This window comes from Podarcis gaigeae (genome assembly GCF_964106915.1).
Source record: "Podarcis gaigeae genome assembly, chromosome: 14".
NCBI lineage: Eukaryota > Metazoa > Chordata > Lepidosauria > Squamata > Lacertidae > Podarcis > Podarcis gaigeae.
This window is the reverse complement of record NC_139690.1, coordinates 44,538,177-44,556,792: the sequence shown is the minus strand read 5'-3', so window position 1 is coordinate 44,556,792 and position 18,616 is coordinate 44,538,177. Positions and strand designations below refer to the sequence as shown.

The following is an 18,616-nucleotide window of genomic DNA, read 5'->3' as shown; positions in this document are numbered from 1 at the left end:
GCTTTTACTCTTTGCCTAAATAGGCAAGCCTCATGATCCTCGCATGTCTTTCTCATAGGCCCGGATTGAAGAGCTGGAGGAAGAACTTGAAGCAGAACGTTCCATAAGGGCAAAGGTAACTTTTTAAACCCCCTTTTCAACAGCCAATTGCATGACTCAGTTGTGCACACTGTTGTTAAGAGCTTCGACACTTGCCCTCACAACAAGCCTGTAAGGTAGGCCGTTGTAATCTCCATTTTACAGTCTGGGCAGAAGCTAGATAGTAATCCAAAGGCCTCCAGGGAGTTCACAGGCCAACTGGGACCAGATCTCCTGAGCCCGATATTCAATCCAGCAGATTGCACTGGGTCTCAGTTAGTGTAATTACAATCAGGTACAGTGGTACCTCGGGTTACATACGCTTCAGGTTACATACGCTTCAGGTTACAGACTCCGCTAACCCAGAAATAGTACCTCGGGTTAAGAACTTTGCTTCAGGATGAGAACAGAAATTGGGCTCCGGCGGCACCGCAGCAGCAGGAGGCCCCATTGGCTAAAGTGGTGCTTCAGGTTAAGAACAGTTTCAGGTTAAGAACAGACCTCCGGAACGAATTAAGTACTTAACCCGAGGTACCACAAAACAAAAAAGAAGAAGAAGTTACAAATGGGCAACTCTGGAAGAGTTTTGTTTGAAATCAGCTAAAGAACAAAACAGGATATATCAGCCCATTAAAGATGCCTAGGTGGGGCAATGTAGAGTTTAATATTTTCAGAATTATAGAGTTGAGAGCAACTCCGAGGATCATCTGGTCCAATGCTGGAATCTCAAATAAAGCGTCCATGGCAGATGGCCATCCAAATCTCTGCTTAAAAACCTCCAAGGAAGGAGAGTCCACCACCTCCTGAAGAAGCCCATTCCACTGCCAAACAGCTCTTACTTCAGAAAGTTATTCCTGATGTTTAGTCGAAATCTCCTTACTTGTAACTTGAAGCCATTGGTTTAGGTCCTACTCTCCAAAGCAGGGAAAAACAAACTTGCTCCATCTTCCATGGGACAGCCCTTCATATGGTGGCTCTTATATCTCATCTTGTCCAGGCTAAACATACCAAGCCACCAAGCTCCTTCAACTATTCTTCATAAGGCCTAGTTTCTAGACCCTTGTTCATCTTGCTTGCCCTCCTCTGCACACATTCCAGCTTGACAATATCCTTAAATTGTGACTTAGTTTGTGCTTTTAATTGATGCATTAGTTAGTATGTTTACTATTACAGTGGACCTTCCGGATACGAACTTAATTTGTTCAGGGGGTCCATTCGCACCCCAAAAATCACATAGAGGTGCACTTCTGCGCATGCGCACGGGGCAAAACCCGGATACTTCCGGGTTTGCCATGGCCGTAACCCGAAGATTCCATATCCAGAGGGACACGTAAGTAGAGGCACGACTGTGTTATTATTATTATTATTATTATTATTATTATTATTATTACAGTGGTACCTCTGGATATGAACGGGATCCGTTCCGGAGCCCTGTTCGCATGCTGAAGCGAATGCAACCCGTGTCTGCGCGTCGCGATTCGCCACTTCCGCGCATGCGTGTGATGTCATTTTGACCGCCTGCGCATGAGCGAGCGGCGAAACCCAGAAGTAATGTGTTCTGTTACTTCCGGGTTACCGCAGAGCGCAACCTGAATGCGCTCAACCCGAGGTGTGACTGTATTCCTAACTACACTGAGTTGTCCAGGGGTCATCAAGGCATGTTGCAGGTAGAAAAGCAAATGAACAAACCAGTATTAAGATGTGTTCTTTCCCAAACTTCCTTCAGGTTGAGAAGCAGCGCAGCGACATCTCCCGGGAACTGGAAGAGCTCAGTGACCGGCTGGAAGAGGCTGGCGGGGCGACCACCTCTCAGGTATGCATGAGCCAAGACGGAGGAGCCATTCAACCCATTACGCAGATGAAAGGTCAGGGTGGTCACCCGCTCCCTCTATGCCTTCCTGCCTCCAGATTGAGCAGAACCGCAAGCGGGAGGCCGAGCTGCTGAAGCTCCGCCGAGAGCTAGAGGAGGCTGCCTTGCAGAGTGAGGCCACGGCTTCCACCCTCCGCAAGAAGCACACGGACGCCATGGCGGAGATGACCGAGCACCTTGAGAACCTGCAGAGGGTGAAGTCTAAGCTGGAGAAAGACAAGCAGGTCATGAAGGCCGAGATTGAAGACCTCAGCGCCAGCATGGAGACCATCCAGAAGTCCAAGGTAGGATCCGTTTCTCCCCTTCGCAAAGACTTGGGTGCTCTTGGAAAGGTATGAAGGATGTGAGCACCTCTTTGCTTTATATGCCATCCACTCCACGTCTTCTGCAGATGAATGCTGACGCTCATGTCCGCAAGCTGGAAGACAACCTGTCTGAAGCCAACGCAAGGCTGGCCGAGATGGAGAAGAACCAAGCGGAAATTAATGCGATCAGGAGCAGGCTGCAAGGTCAGGATTTTTCTGGACTGATTCGGTTGCCTGCAATGTTGCGTCCAACTCATTCTTGGGCTGGATCTACACTGATTGTAAAAACACTTTTAAATTGTTATATAGCTCTCAATGCAATTTTACATTACATTGCTCTACAGCACCCTCTGGTGTCACATGTTTATAACACATTTATTACATTTTAACTGACTAGTTCAGGCTTCCTCAAACTCGGCCCTCCAGATGTTTTGAGACTACAATTCCCATAATCCCTGACCACTGGTCCTGCTAGCTAGGGATCATGGGAGTTGTAGGCCAAAAACATCCGGAGGGCAAAGTTTGAGGAAGCCTGGACTGTTTATTTAGTCCTTGGTTTCCATATGCTGCTTAGCACTGCAGCAGACCTTTCTCCTTTATCTCCCTTCCTTTTCCTTCATTCTCCCTTCTTGAATCAGGAGGCATTGGAATCTTGCTAAACTTGAAGGGCTTTCAAACAGCCCAGGGCTGCTCTCCCAGCCTCTGAAAGCCAGAGGCTGAAACACCAGCACAAAGCTGCTTTAAAGCCCTTTGCAAAAGGGCTTTCAAGCAGCCCACAGCTGCTGTTGGAACCTCCAGAGGAGTTCAGGGCTGCTTGAAAGCTCTTTAGCTGGTTTTCATTCTTTTTTATGGGCTTTCTTTGGCTGTGCACACCTGTTCCCAGAAGGGAACTGGCAGGCACAGCTGACACAGCAGGATTTAACCCCTACTCAGTCGCTGACAAGCAGGTGTTAAGGTCTGCTGTTTTGTTGTGTACACATGTTCTCTTCTGGCACAGCCAAAGCAAGCAAGCGAAATGCAGCGTCTTTCTCCCCTTGCCAACCCTGTGATTGATGTCTCTCCAAGCGTGCTGCTTGGGCCCAGCAATGCACTTAGGAACCCCGGAACAAAGGGGTTTGACAGGTGACCAGGACCACCAACCAGCCAGTCATGTGACACCACACAACCATGTGATGTCAACCCACCTGTCAAATTTGGCTCGTGAGGCAGAAAGATTCCCCGCCCCTATCGCAGACCCTTGAGCCTGGGCTTTCCCGCTACTTTCTGCTACAGCTGAGAACAGCGAGCTGAGTCGGGAGCACGAGGAGAGCCAGACGAGGCTGAACCAGATTCTCCGTGTCAAGACGTCCCTCACCTCCCAGGTGGATGACTTCAAGCGACAGCTGGACGAAGAGTCCAAGGTAAAGATGGGTGAATAATTGTATTGAAAAACATGCATGCCTCACCCAGAACTGCTGACCAGCGCCCCCTTGGGATGAGCGGCAGAAGCGCAGCCTCTCAGTATAAGAACCTTCTGTCAGGAATGCTGCCCCATGTGGTGGACTCCATAACTGCAGCATGTTGGACATCTCAGCTGGTTCGCTATTGTTCCTTATTCCTGCCTTAAAGGGTAGGGCCTTTGCCGCAGAGGGTGGCACTCTGGCTCTTCTCCAAGCAAACCCTCCAGCCCCATGTGTCAAGAAACGTCACTGCAGTTTCGCAGTGTAGAACCTTCCAGACTGACTCCGTCCAGGCTGGCCATTGGCTCTTCCTGGGCAGAACAGAGTATAAGAAGACTTCCTGAATCAATGGCACTTTGTTTGAGCACCTATAGTTATCTGAGATGTGGCAGGCCTTGTGTTTCTGGGCTTGTTCTGTGGCCCTGATCCCAGTTTGGTTCTCCAGTCCAACCTTCTGGTTGACATCCTAATCTTGATTGGTCTTATTTCCTGGCTCCTTACAGCTACCTCTGGCCCAGACCTGACATGTCTTCATAATTATCATGGACTACAATTTTCCCTTTAAAACAAAACAAAACAAAACAAAACAAAAGATTGCCACTATGCTGCCAGTGTCAGCAATTTGCTTTTTCTCATAGCAGTGCATCACATTCCGGTTCACCGAGAAGGAGGGTGCTTTGCATAGAAGCATAGAATTGTAGAGTTGGAAGGGACCCTGAGGGTCATCTAGCTCAACCCCCTGCAATGCAGGAATCTCATGTACTGAGTATCCATGGCTTGTGGCCATCCAACCTCTGCTTATAAACCTCCAATGAATGGGAGTCCACTGCCTTCTGAGGGAGTCTAGCAATGAATGAATGAGAGTCCACACCTTCTAGCAGGACTGAGGGAGTCTAGAGTCTACCACCTTCTGAGGGAGTCTAGCAATGAATAAGAGTCCACCACTTTCTGAGGGAGTCTAGCAATGATTGAGAGTCCACCACCTTCTGAGGGAGTCTAGCAATGAATGAATTGGTAGAAGGTCCACCACCTTCTAGCAGGACTGAGGGAGTCTAGAGTCTACCACCTTCTGAGGGAGTCTAGCAATGAATGAGAGTCTACCACCTTCTGAGGGAGTCTAGCAATGATTGAGAGTCCACCACCTTCTGAGGGAGTCTACCAATGAATGAATTGGTAGAAGGTCCACCACCTTCTAGCAGGACTGAGGGAGTCTAGAGTCTACCACCTTCTGAGGGAGTCTAGCAATGAATAAGAGTCCACCACTTTCTTAGGGAGTCTAGCAATGATTGAGAGTCCACCACCTTCTAAGGGAGTCTACCAATGAATGAATTGGTAGAAGGTCCACCACCTTCTAGCAGGACTGAGGGAGTCTAGAGTCTACCACCTTCTGAGGGAGTCTAGCAATGAATAAGAGTCCACCACTTTCTTAGGGAGTCTAGCAATGAATGAGAGTCCACCACTTTCTGAGGGAGTCTAGCAATGATTGAGAGTCCACCACCTTCTAAGGGAGTCTACCAATGAATGAATTGGTAGAAGGTCCACCACCTTCTAGCAGGACTGAGGGAGTCTAGAGTCTACCACCTTCTATCAATGAATGAGAGTCCACCACCTTCTGAGGGAGTCTAGCAGGACTAGTGGTCAGGGATGATAGGAATTGTAGTCCCAAAACAGCTAAAGGTCCAAGTTTGAGAAACAATGATGTAAGTTGTAGCCCAACATCTGGAGGGTCACAGTTGAGCCACTCCTGGTGTGAAGAGTGTACCTATGGACCTCTCCATACACTCTGATCACCTGGGATTACCAGGGTCGAGCCATGTAGGGCTGAAGGGCAGGGTAGAAATTTTAAGTAGAGGAACTAAACGGGAAACTGTACTAAGCAGCTATGGCTTTGGTGTCTGTAGGCTCGGAGCGCCGCCGTGGTAAGTCTGGCCAACACCAAACACGACCTGGACCTGATCAAAGAGCAGCTGGAGGAAGAGCAAGGCGGCAAAGCAGAGCTGCAACGCTTGGTCTCCAAGCTCAACACTGAAGTCACCACGTGGAGGACCAAATATGAAACGGATGCCATTCAGAGGACGGAGGAGCTGGAAGAGACTAAGTGAGCATGATTTTGGGGAGAGGGAGGGGGCTCCTGGTCAACCTTCTGAGGGTCATATGCTAGTGTTGGTCAGGGCCAGAGGCAAGTGGGTAGAACAATACATGTAAATTATACTTTTGTACAGTAGGCACAACGGGCGGCACTGTGGGCTAAACCACAGAGCGTAGGACTTGCCGATCAGAAGGTCGGCGGTTTGAATCCCCACAATGGGGTGAGCTCCCGTTGCTCGGTCCCTGCTCCTGCCCACCTAGCAGTTCAAAAGCACACCGAGTGCAAGTAGATAAATAGGTACCGCTCTGGCGGGAAGGTAAACGGTGTTTCCGTGCACTGTTTCACCAGAAGTGGCTCAGTCATACTGGCCACATGACCCAGAAAGCTGTACGCCGGCTCCCTTGGCCAATAAAGCGAGATGAGCCGAGATGTCAGGATCGCCCTTGAGCCAGTGCCACCAACTGGACTCATCCACTTCAGCCCCGACTGGGCTAGGCGAGCTGGGTAGCACTTCCAGAGACCACCTTCTGCAGAGGAACAGGTCAAAGTGCTGTGGACTCACAGCTTAGAGTTGTGAGCACCGGATTAACTTCCACAAGAAGACAGTCGTCGCACAGCAGAGTATAGCAGAGCATAAACGACTCGGAGAGTAGCTCTGTAGAATAACTACTTTTATTCTATCTACAACTATAATACACAACTATATACAGAGCTAAATGAGGTCTAAATGAAAATGCTGAACTGCACTGAGTGTCTGCAGCTGCTCTTAGCAGCAACCTTATCTATATACACAATCTCTCTCTAACATCCAGTCCCTCTCTCTCTCTCTGAGACTTTGATGTGAGGCTGGAGCGGAATAAATAGAGAGCAGAAACCACCCCCTCCTCTCTGGAGAATCAGCAGAGAACATCAGCAGATTCTTGGATATGGGAGGGGTGAAATCTCCTCAACCCCATAGTCGACCTAATGATCAAGGGTCCCTTTACCTTTACCTTTACCTTTACCTTTACAGTAGGCACACACACACCATCACCTCTTTCTATCCTCTGTCCAGGCAAGGAAAGGGGATTATCAACGGCACTTTCCAACCACAGGAAAGTACTCAAGCAGGGTGCAAAGCAGAGCTGGCCTGGAGGTGTCCCAAGGGCCAGACACAGAAAGAATGTAGGAACTGGGCCTTTGGTGTGTTGGCACCTTCCCTGGAATATGAGACAGACACTGTCAGTGGCAGAGGAAGAGGAGTGCGGGGGGAGTGGACAGCCTCCGGCAGTGCGATTCCTCTAGGCTGCCATCATGGCTGCTCCCCTGCCTGCGCTGGGCACCATGCCCCACAGGCGGCGTGCAATGCCCCCGGGACACGTGCCAGTCCCCGCCCCTGCCTGTTCTCCGCTCCCCAGTGCCGGAGCATGAAGCTCGGCCACTAGACGCTGTCGCTGTCGTCTTTCCATTCCTTTCCTCTTTCAACAAGTCTTTTAAGCAGAGATTTCCCCCAGTCTGAATCTGCACTGCAACTAATTTTAAAACTCTATTTATATGTGGTATTGCATTGAAATGTTTCTGTTTTTGTTTTTATAAATGGAAGTGCTTTTAATTGCTCTTTGTTTTCCGGTTGCTCATAGTTTTATTTGTTTGACAACTTTTCATTCTGTTGTCGCCTGCGCTGGGACAAAGGTCCATAATAAACACGACACCTCCCCTGCTCTTTATAGTGCCCAGTATCTATCATGGGGAATAGCCGATGTGCTGTCCACATGTTGCTGAAACTCCCAACAGTCGTCTGCCCCTGCCAGCCTGGTTAGGGCTGATGGGAGTTGTAGTCCAGCAACATCCGAGGTGCCAGAGGGTCTCCCATCCCCGCATGGAGGGCTTTAAGACAGGCACATTGAATTCGGTCTGAAAATCGGCTTGGAGCGAGTGCGCCCAATGCAATTGCGTTGCAGCCTTCTCTGCTGTGCAATGGCCTCCCCAGATTAGTTCACCTGGTGCCTTCTTTACAGTCAGATCCAGATATCTCCATCCTCATCCCCCATAGAGGTGTCAGGGGAAGTGCATGGAAGCACATCTCCAGTTATGGGCCTGTCTGAGAGCCAGGAAGGGATGCAGCAATGTTGCTCTGGAAGGATGCTGCCGCCACCTACGGTATTAAACCTACAACCGATGCAACACTGACTTGCATTCTCTTTGTTGCGGTGTCTTCTTCCAGGAGAAAGTTGACTGCCCGGCTCCAGGAGGCAGAGGAGACGGCTGAAACGGCTCAAGCCCGGGTGGCCAGCATGGAGAAGAACAAGCAGAGGCTGCAGATGGAAGTGGAAGACCTCACTCTGGATCTCGAGAAGGTACACGATTCACAGTTCCCAAAACTTTTTAGGGAAGTTTTTAATGACTGATATTTTCATGTATTTGTAATCTTTTGTTGGAAGATTGCATCCCGTTTTCAGGTTGCATCCCATGGCGACCCTGAAGTACCGGAAAGGGTTACTTCCGGGTTTCGCCACATGTGCAGACGCGCAAAATGACGTCACGTGCATGTGTGGAAGCGGCAAATCGTGACCCACGCACTCACAGATGTGGGTTGTGTTCTGCTCATGTTGCCGTTCGCAACCAGAGGTACCACTGTATTATTAAATGCCCCGCTTGACTTTCTCTCCCCAGGCCAATGCAGCCTGCGCAGCCCTGGACAAGAAGCAGAGAGCCTTTGACAAGATGCTAGCGGAGTGGCACCAGAAGTGTGAGGAGCTGCAGCTGGAGGTGGACAACTCCCAGAAGGAGTGCCGCATGTACATGACAGAGAACTTCAAGCTCAAGACGGCCTACGAGGAATCCTTGGAGCACTTGGAATCTGTGAAGAAGGATAACAAGACTCTCCAGGGCAAGTGTTTCCGGGGCTGTGGATTCTCTGTGTTAGGAAATAGGGTGGAGACAAGATTTGGTTCAGTTCCAATCGGAAGGCAAACTGATCTAATTCTCACTTTCTGAAATACAGGACATGGGCAGAAATACAGCCCTCCTTCGAAATTTGCGCTTCCATGAATTTTGCCTTGCAGTTATTAAACAAAGTAACACATGAGAGCCAGTGTGGTGTAGTGGTTAAGAGCAGTTGACTTGTAATCTGGTGAACCGGGTTCACGTCTCCGCTCCTCCACATGTAGCTGCTGGATGACCTTGGGCTAGTCACACTTCTCTGAAGTCTCTCAGCCCCACTCAGCTCACAGAGTGTTTGTTGTGGGGGAGGAAGGGAAAGGAGAATGTTATCCGCTTTGAGACTCCTTCGGGTAGTGATAAAGCGGGATATCAAATCCAAGCTCTTCTTCTTCATCTCCAAAAATGCATATCCTAGAGCAGGGGTCGGCAAGGTGTACCTCGGGCAAGGTGTACCTCGCCTGGGCCGGTTCACTCCCGGGAGATCGCTCCATGGGCCAGGTCGTGTCTGCGCCCACAGAAGCGCTGCAGAAGCAAGTCTCCGCTCTGCACTGTGCCGGTTTAGCGCAGCGTGCAGGGACTCGCCGAGCAGGTGCTTGTTTCGGGGGTGGCTCGGGGGGCATTTAAACGACCCCCATGGGCTGCTTGTGGCTCTTGGGCTGCAGGTTGCTGACCTCTATCCTAGAATAAAGTGTGTAAAAGTAAAGGGACCCCTGACCATGAGGTCCAGTTGTGGCCGACTCTGGGGTTGCGGCGCTCATCTCGCATTATTAGCCGAGGGAGCTGGCGTACAGCTTCTGGGTCATGTGGCCAGCATGACTAAGCCGCTTCTGGCGAACCAGAGCAGCGCATGGAAACACTGTTTACCTTCCTGCTGGAGCGGTGCCTATTTATCTGCTTGCACTTTGACATGCTTTCGAACTGCTAGGTTGTCAGGAGCAGGGACCGAGCAATGGAAGCTCACCCCGTAGTGGAGATTTGAACCGCCGACCTTCTGATCGGCAAGTCCTAGCTCTGTGGTTTAACCCACAGCGCCACATAAGTGAAAATAAACATACAAAATGTATTTCATTGGAGGAAACCACATACAAATGTATGCCTGTTAGGCAAAGCTACATGCAAAAATTGCTTATTAGAAGAAAGTCACACTCAAACGTCGATGAGTTCCCATGAGTTGTTTTTAAATCACAAATTGGTGCGGAAGAATGAGAAATGTGGTAGAACAGAAATGGAGAGATTTGTACATCCCTCCAGTTTGCAGGCCTGAAATGCAACAGAAGCATTGAAAAGATTTGTGTGTGTGCTCCCCCCCCCCTCAGAGGAGATTAAAGATCTGATTGACCAGCTGGGCGAGGGAGGAAGGAGTGTCCATGAGCTGCAGAAGATGAAGAAGAAACTGGAGCTTGAGAAGGATGAGCTGCAGGTGGCCCTGGAAGAAGCGGAATCGACCCTGGAGGTAATGGTTCCTTGTTTATTTATTAAGCATTAGTAGGACTTCCCCTGCATGTGAAGACAGGCTCTGGAGTATTGAGCAGACAAGACCAATACAGGGTCCAATGGTCAAGAAGGCAGTTTCTGCATGTGCTGTAGAGGGAACTGAGGGGCAGATGGTAGCTTGTCAACCTGGGAAGGCAGCCCGTCTAGGAATAGGAAAACTCTGATCCTAAACCTCCATGGCCTGACGGGATATCTTCAGGAGAAGAAAAAGCTAAGGAGTGAAACCGGCACAAATCCAGAGTGGGCTTCCTAAGGCAGTTGGATGGGGCCTTGTACGCCTTCTTCCAGCAACTTCTCCAGCCAAGCTGGTGCCAAACGCCTTGATCTGCTTTCCCTTCGTACCACATCAGCGAGGTCAAGGGTGTGTGTGTGGCTTGTCATGTGGGCAGCCCAGGACCTCCATGCACACCGCCCAGGCTTTCGCCCTGGGGAGGTCACTTTGATGCTGCAAATGCAGCAGTTTGACTTCACCTCCAGAGGCACACTCCATGGTGTCTCGAGACAGATGAACGCCAACATGAAAAACACGAGCAGCCTCATTTTTTCTGCCTTTCCGGCCCTGCAAAGAGCATCGTCATCCATATTCCATTGGCCTCCTGCTCAGTCAGAGGAAGTGGTGCTTCTGAACGCCAGTTGCAGGAAACTGCAAGAGGGAGAGTTGTTGTTGCACTTGGGTGGCCCACCAGGTACCTATGAGAAGCCTGGAAGCAGGATCTGAGCATGACAATACTCTGCACAGCTGCAATTCCCAGCAGCTGGTATTCAGAAACATCATTGCCTCTGACCATGGTGGCAGAGAATAGCCATAAGCCGGGCTAGTAGCCTTGATTGATCCTAAGATTCGAGACGCGGGTTGCGCTGTGGGTTAAACCACAGAGCCTTGGACTTGCCAATCAGAAGGTCGGCGGTTCGAATCCCCGCGACGGGGTGAGCTCCCGTTGCTTGGTCCCTGCTCCTGCCAACCTAGCACTTTGAAAGCACATCAAAGTGCAAGTAGATAAATAGGTACCGCTCCGGCGGGAAGGTAAACGGCATTTCCATGCGCTGCTCTGGTTCGCCAGAAGCGGTTTCGTCATGCTGGCCACATGACCCGGAAGCTGTACGCTGGCTCCCTCGGCCAATAAAGCGAGATGAGCGCCACAATCCCAGAGTCGGCCACAACTGGACCTAATGGTCAGGGGTCCCTTTACCTTTACCTTTAAGATTCGGATATGCTATGACAGGCTTCCTCAACCTCGGCCCTCCAAATGTTTTGAGACTACAATTCCCATCATCCCTGACCACTGGTCCTGCTAGCTAGAGATCATGGGAGTTGTAGGCCAAAAACATCGGGAGGGCCGAGGTTGAGGAAGCCTGTGCTATGAGGCGGAGAGAAAAGAATAATGGTACATGAAAAAGAAAATAATAATAAGCTTGATTGGCACCTGAGCTTCTAAGGTAAGTGTCGGGAGTTATGTTCCTTTGCAAAGCTTGAAGGGGGTTCCAAGTCTGTTATGTACTGAGCTGAATAGAATTCAGAATGCAGCAGTCTGATTGGTCCTAGAACAATAGGATCCAGAATGCAGCAGTCTGCATCCAGCTCCAGGTGTAAGTGAATCTGCAACCCGATTGGCCCACAGGAGAATCCCGGAATTAGCCAATCACGTGGGGCCCATTGTGTAAATAATGTATATAAAGCAGACATTCTGGGGGAACTTCCATTCCTCCTCACCACTTTGAGCTGAATAAAGAGCATGAAATCCACTCTGGACTCCAAGTATATTTCAAAGTTCTTTGCCCCACTCAGACAGCCCCTACTAAAGTAGTCAATAGCTGTTTTCCCCTTTAAAGAGCTTGTCATCCATGCATCTCCTTGTGTTTCTTCCGACAGGTGGAAGAGAGCAAGCTCATCCGCATCCAGCTTGAACTGGCGCAAGTCAAGGCAGACATTGACAGGAGGATTCATGAGAAGGAGGAGGAGTTTGAAGCCACAAGGTATGGCGCGCAGAAGGCGTGCGAGAGGCAGGAAGCGGAAGGTTAAAACTGGGAACAACAAAAACGCGGCAAGAAGTACTTGAGAGAGATGAGGTTCTCCCCTTTTTAATCTTTGTTTTGATCCTCACAACCACCCTGAGATGTAGGTTAGGCTGAGAGACGGTGGCAAGCCCAAAGTCGCCCAATGTGCTGAGTGGGGATTTGAACCCTGGTCTCTCTGTCCCTAGTCCAGCACTCTAGCCACTGCTCCACACTGCCAGCCAGTGAGCATTACTTCTCATTTTACAGCTGTTCTGTTTGGAACACTTGTTAACTTATTTGGGATATCAGTGGTTGTGGGATTTTGAGCTTTCTTTGGTCTAGAAAAGTGTCTGATGTGGTGTGTGTGGGTGTGTGGTTTTCTTTCTGGTAAACATTTCTGCAGCCTCCCCCGCTGCCTGCATTCCCCGATTCGAAAAGCCCAAGTGGGGAGGTATAAGTTCACAACATCTTCCTCTGGCCTTTTATGGGAGTGCAGGCACCTGGGGAGGCTGCAGAGGGCAGAATGCTAGGTGAAGAGATTTAAAATGAAAGGAAGGAGACTTGGCAAGGTAACTGCATCAAAAACCCGAATCCCATCCATGAGATTTTCACTGATCATTTCAATCTTCTTTAATAATTTTCAGACGGCATTTCTTTATTCAGTAATGTACAATGACGAAATGCAGGATAATTTTTTGGCACATTAGAGAGTGAGAGAGAGAGAGAGAGAGAGAGAGACAGACAGACAGACAGACAGAAAGACTAGTGTAAAATCCCCAAGTGAGCTTCATGACTGAGAGGGATTGAGACACTAGAAGAAGAAGTCCCAGCAAAGAAAGAATGGATACAAACTTACTGAAAGAATAATAAATCAAGATAACAAACATTTTTTTAAATAAAAGAATGGAAATGGTTTATTGAATATTTACAGATAAATTGTAAACAGATAAAAACATTAGCAGGATTATTGTAATAACCTGCTGTTTTATAAAAGTATACATTTACAGTAGATAATTAAATGAGCAAGTTAAATGAATTTGGATATGCAGAAAATATTAAAAAATAAATTTAAGGAACCGCAGAAAGAGGGGGGAGGAAGTCAAATTTTGAAATGTTAAATTGATTGTAAAACTAATGAAAGGTATAAATTTGAAAAGTATAAATAAAAACTAGGGGGGGGGGGGCGGAATTGAGATAAATGGATGCCTTTGTTCTCCTCGGCAGGAAAAACCACCAGCGGGCCATTGAGGCCCTTCAATCCAGCCTGGAGCTGGAGGCGAAAGGCCGGGCTGAGGCGCTCCGTCTGAAAAAGAAGATGGAGACCGACCTGAACGAGATGGAGATCCAGCTGGACCACGCCAACAGGAACAACAGCGAGCTGGTCAAGACACTGAAGAAACTCCAGCAACAGATCAAGGTGAGAAAAAGATCATGAGGAAGGGAGGGAGAAGCCAAGCGGAAGAGAAAACGGCGCCTGGAGGGGATGGTCTTCTGAGGAAAAGCTTTGCAGCTTAACACAAGTTGGAGAAACCCCCCGGGTTGCTTGTTCTCCTCAGACAGAGCTGGCAAGGTTGATCTCAAGACCTTCTGTGGTGCTCTTGCTTGTTCTGCTGCTGAGCCAAGGCTCTTGCCCAGTCAAAATGTGAACCGAAGCGCCTTTCTTTCCAACACCCTACACTGAGCAATGGCTCTTTTCAGGGCGGATTATGTACAGTTTGTCAGAGTTCAGATTGGGGTGTGGGCAGATTGGTCTACAACCAGTGTAGATGAGATGGAGTTTGATAGGCCAACTGCCTGAGTCAGTCTAAGGCAGCTTCCTAGGTACAGGTTGTAGCTAGCCAAGTTCTCAGAGTAGACCCATCAAAATGAGTGGAACTGAGTCATACCAAATGATGCTGCTGTTGCTGATTTTATTATTTGTAACCTGCCCATCTGACTGGGTTGCCACAGCCACTCTGGGAGGGCGTTCCACAGGGCGGGTGCCACTACAGTAGTGGTAGCTCGGGTTACATACGCTTCAGGTTACATACGCTTCAGGTTACAGAGTCCACTAACCCAGAAATAGTGCTTCAGGTTAAGAACTTTGCTTCAGGATGAGAACAGAAATCGTGCTCCAGCGGTGCAGCAGCGGGAGGCCCCATTAGCTAAAGTGGTGCTTCAGGTTAAGAACAGTTTCAGGTTAAGTACAGACCTCCGGAATGAATTAAGTACTTAACCCGAGGTACCACTGTACTGAGAAGGCCCTCTGCCTGGTAGCCTGTAATTTCACTTCTCGCAGTGAGGGAACCACTAGAAGGCCCTTGGAGCTGGACCTCAATGAACGTGACTGATATTAGGTACAGTGCTGCATGTCTCATATGCAACCGATTTTGTGGATCTGGGGTGGTCCCCAGCCTGACCCTACTGGTTACTTTTTCCGCCTGCAGGACCTCCAGATCCAGATGGACGAGGATGCCCGCCAGCATGAAGAACTCCGGGAACAGTACAACCTCCAGGAGCGCCGCCTCAGCCTTCTCCAAACAGAGCTGGAGGAAGTTCGCACCGGCCTGGAGGGCAGCGAGCGCTCCCGCAAACTGCTCGAGCAGGAGTTGGTGGAGGTCTCCGAGAGGCACAATGAACTCAACGTCCAGGTGGGGACAGAGGATAGTCACCTGCCCATTTGGGTGTGGTTGGCTGACTAGCTGGGCAGTTTGATGTGCAGCATGTTGAATCCCGTTTGTGAAACTAAACAGACGCATGCCCTGCTTAGACCAGCCAATGGAGAGCGGTCCATTAGGGCAAATGAGGCAGCACTGCTTCACTAGTCTGTGTGCCCTTAGACAGCCCCTAGAAGTCATCGACTGACTGGACGCAGAGGAATGATGGGAGGAACTGGCTGGGGAACCCTGAAAGGAAGAAGGCTCGGAGCCTGGGCAGTGGTGGTGGGATGCCGCCGAGTAGTCAGACTGGGAAGAGGACGTGTTGGAAGCTGAAGGGGTAACAGGACTTAGTGAGATGGGAGAGCCTGTGGCAGATAGAAGTCCAGAATCAGAGGCAGGAGCTGAAGCAGGAGAGGAGGGAGGCCAAGGGGCAGAGGTGAGCCCAGGTGGTGAAGAGTCATGGGTGTCTCCCCCTCCTGCTGTGAAAAGCTCCCCTCCTGCTTGGTCTCCCAGAACCAGCAGAGGCATGAAAAGGGTGGAGGAGAAATTAGCCTCACCCAGGAACAGTCTCAAATTGTTTGGGGGGAAACCCTGCAGATGAGGGGACTTAGACAGCTGTCAGGAGATGGGGACTTTCAGTCTCAGCAACTGATTTATGTCTAAGACCTAACGGGAAGGAGCTCCTTTGCTCGTTAGGCCACACTCTCCGCCAAGTCTATGAAGATGTTTTGGCAAATAAAGAGTTAACTCCTACCTGGAATGGTGTGATTTACTGCTGGCTCACTCTTTGATACTGTCCATCTGCCTTCTTACTTGCCGCCATTCCAGATTGTGGCACTTCCTGTCGACTTTCTCCTCCTTAGTCGCATTATTGCCCCTTGCAGAACTTAGCAGGGAGCAGGGACAAAACTAGACTAAGCTGGCTCTGCCTGTCACTGGTTTTGGTGCTACCTCTTGTTGGTCTCCTTGCTTTCTGTCCTATCAGGCCCAGTGGCACCAACCATCATCACAGGCAAAACATGCAATAAAACATGCAATAAAAAAGCAGCATTCAGGCATCAGAACAGGCAGTCTGGCTCTGCCTTTCTGCCACGACTGAGGCAATTGCTTACCCAAAACTCTTCTTTTCCCTCTGCAGAACCAAAGCCTGCTGGTGATTAAGAGGAAACTGGAATCTGACCTCCAACGCATCACTAATGATCACGAGGAGCTCATCAGCGAGTTCCGAACGGCGGACGAGAAAGCAAAGAAGGCAGTGGCTGATGTGAGTTGCATCCCTGCAGAATAAGGCTCAGATATAATTACTGTATAGCCTATTATTTTTATGGTGGCAAATAGAAAGGGATTGTGAGGTTAAAGGATGAGGAATCTCTTGCTCTTCGTTCATGTTTGTTTATTTTTTAATCACACCTCGGTCAACTCCAGGCTATCACTATTTTGCAGAAGGCACTGTGCACCGAAAATTAAGGTTTGCACAATTAAATTGGATTAAAGTGATCTGGTGCAACAAATTTTTTTAAAAAACAGGTTATTTGCAGTTAGGAAAGTGATGGGGAAAGTACACAGAGACCATCAAATACAGTAGATAGCACTGCTTTACTTTCCCACAAAGATATCAGGATGCACACTCAATAAACAGGATGAGGCCAGCTACTTGCGTTCCACAGCCCTGAGTATCATCACACAACATTCCCCTTCCTTCCATTGGGCTGATCTGAATGCATGAGATGGAGCCGAGTTCTGACGCTTGCTGCTCTTGGTGATTCTAATACTTACTTCTTACCCTCCCCACCACTTCCAGGCGACCCGCATGGCAGAGGAGCTGCGCCAGGAGCAAGATCACTCCATGCACCTGGAGAGGATTAAGAAGAACCATGAGGTCACCATAAAAGACCTGCAAGTCAAGATGGAGGAAGCTGAGCAAATGGCCCTGAAAGGAGGGAAGCGAACCATCATGAAGCTGGAGACCAAGGTAGGAGGACGCTTCCCCATTGCTTCTGACCTCATCCCCAAAATATGCATGTTGCCAGACCAAAGATGCACAGAGTCTGAATCCCTCAGATTAACCCCAGACCTGCCGGGAGCAGAGAACCCTAAGGGCCGCAGAAAAGGCAGTTAAGAAGAGAAATCATTACTTATTTTTAAATCGGCATCCATCTCAAGAGACAATGGAGTGTGCCTCCAGGGGTGGAGTCAAACCGCTGTGTTAGCAGCACCAAAGTGATCGCACAAGCCAGGGCAAGGTGTATGGAGGTCCTGGGCTTCTCACATGACAAGACCTGGCTGATGTGGTCCAAAGGAAAGCAGAGCATGATGTTTGGAAACAGCTTGGCTGCAAGAGTTGCCAGAAGGAGCCATACAACCATTTTAGCAACTCCACTCTGGATTTGTGTGGGGTTACTCCTTAGCTGCTTCTCCTCCTGAATACAGTGGTGCCTCGCAAGACGAAATTAATCCGCTCCGTGAGGCTCTTCGTATAGCGGTTTTTTCGTCTTGCGAAGCAAGCCCATTGACAGCTTAGCGGATTAGCGCTATTAGCGGTTTAGCGGATTTTAGCGGATCAGCTGATAAGCGGCTTAGCGGCTTAGGAAAAGGGGGAAAAGGGGGGGGGAACCCGCAGGAACTCGCAAGACATTTTGTCTTGCGAAGCAAGCCCATAGGGAAATTTGTTTTGCGAAGTGCCTCCAAAACAGAAAACCCTTTCGTCTAGCGGGTTTTCTGTCTTGCGAGGCATTCGTCTTGCGGGGCCCCACTGTATATCCTGCAAGGCAGCAGGGGTTTAGGATCAGAGTTTTCCTTCTCCTAGAGGGGCTGCCTTCCCGGGCTGACTAGTCCCATCTGCCCCTCATGGAAATCATAGAGGTGCATAGAATGATGTGCAGGAATTGGACAGAGAGAGGTCTCTCTCTCTCTTTCTTTCTCTTTCATATAATGCTAGAACTCACGGTCACCCAGTGAATTCAGTAGAAGACATTGTCTTAGGTCCTTTGGAAAGGGCTGTAGCCCTGTGCTAGGAAATCCTTTTTGCACGCTGGCAGTTCCAAGTTCACCTGGACAGCTGCTGCCAGTCAGTGTAGACCAGGGGTCAGCAAACTTTTTCAGCAGGGGGCTGGTCCACTGTCCCTCAGACCTTGTGAGGGGCCGGACAATATTTTTTTTTGGGGGGGGGAATAAATGAATTCCTATGCACCACAAATAACCCAGAGATGCAATTTAAATAAAAGCACACATTCTACTCATGTAAAAACACCAGCCAGGCACCACAAATAACCCAGAGATGAATTTTAAATAAAAGCATTGTAAAAACACGCTGATTCCCGAACTGTCCGCGGGCCAGATTTAGAAGGCGATTGGGCTGGATCCGGCCCCTGGTCCTGTGTTTGCCTACCCGTGGTGTAGACAGTCCCGAGCAAGAGGGACCAAGGATCTGACTCGGTTTAAGGTAGCTTTCTACATTTCCACGGCCTCAATCTCCCATACCCCCTTTTCCAGATCAAGGAGCTGGAAACAGAGCTGGACTCGGAGCAGAAGCGCCACGTGGAGACGATGAAAATCGTGCACAAGAACGAGCGTCGCCTGAAGGAGTTGGTCTTCCAAACGGAGGAGGACCACAAGACCAACCAACGCTTGCAGGAGCTGGTGGAGAAACTGCAGAGCAAGATGAAGACCTACAAGAGGCAGATCGAGGAAGCTGTATGTACCAGGAGTGGCCTTGAGCAGTATTGCTCTCTTCCCCTGCCTCCTCCCTTGACAGGCACATTGACTAGGGGGTGGGGAATCCCATA

General features: G+C 49.5%; 2 protein-coding genes across 2 annotated transcripts in view; both read left to right on the top strand.

Annotated features, from left to right (window-relative positions):
* The window catches only part of MYH16 (myosin heavy chain 16), a 64,275-nt gene that overhangs the window by 41,905 nt on the left and 3,754 nt on the right, over positions 1-18,616 (top strand). The window contains exons 28-42 of the mRNA XM_083711244.1: positions 59-115; positions 1,805-1,891; positions 1,987-2,232; positions 2,340-2,457; positions 3,526-3,653; positions 5,594-5,790; positions 7,985-8,117; positions 8,434-8,650; positions 10,020-10,156; positions 12,068-12,171; positions 13,417-13,609; positions 14,619-14,822; positions 15,970-16,095; positions 16,633-16,803; positions 18,324-18,524. Of these exons, the coding sequence (XP_083567370.1) occupies positions 59-115; positions 1,805-1,891; positions 1,987-2,232; positions 2,340-2,457; positions 3,526-3,653; positions 5,594-5,790; positions 7,985-8,117; positions 8,434-8,650; positions 10,020-10,156; positions 12,068-12,171; positions 13,417-13,609; positions 14,619-14,822; positions 15,970-16,095; positions 16,633-16,803; positions 18,324-18,524 (2,319 nt within the window). The remainder of the gene's footprint in view (positions 1-58; positions 116-1,804; positions 1,892-1,986; positions 2,233-2,339; positions 2,458-3,525; positions 3,654-5,593; positions 5,791-7,984; positions 8,118-8,433; positions 8,651-10,019; positions 10,157-12,067; positions 12,172-13,416; positions 13,610-14,618; positions 14,823-15,969; positions 16,096-16,632; positions 16,804-18,323; positions 18,525-18,616) is intronic.
* BUD31 (BUD31 homolog) overlaps positions 13,654-18,616 on the top strand; it is a 74,592-nt gene continuing 69,629 nt past the window's right edge. Inside the window, exon 1 of the mRNA XM_083711907.1 lies at positions 13,654-13,657. The gene's annotated coding sequence lies outside the window, so the exon portion shown is untranslated. The remainder of the gene's footprint in view (positions 13,658-18,616) is intronic.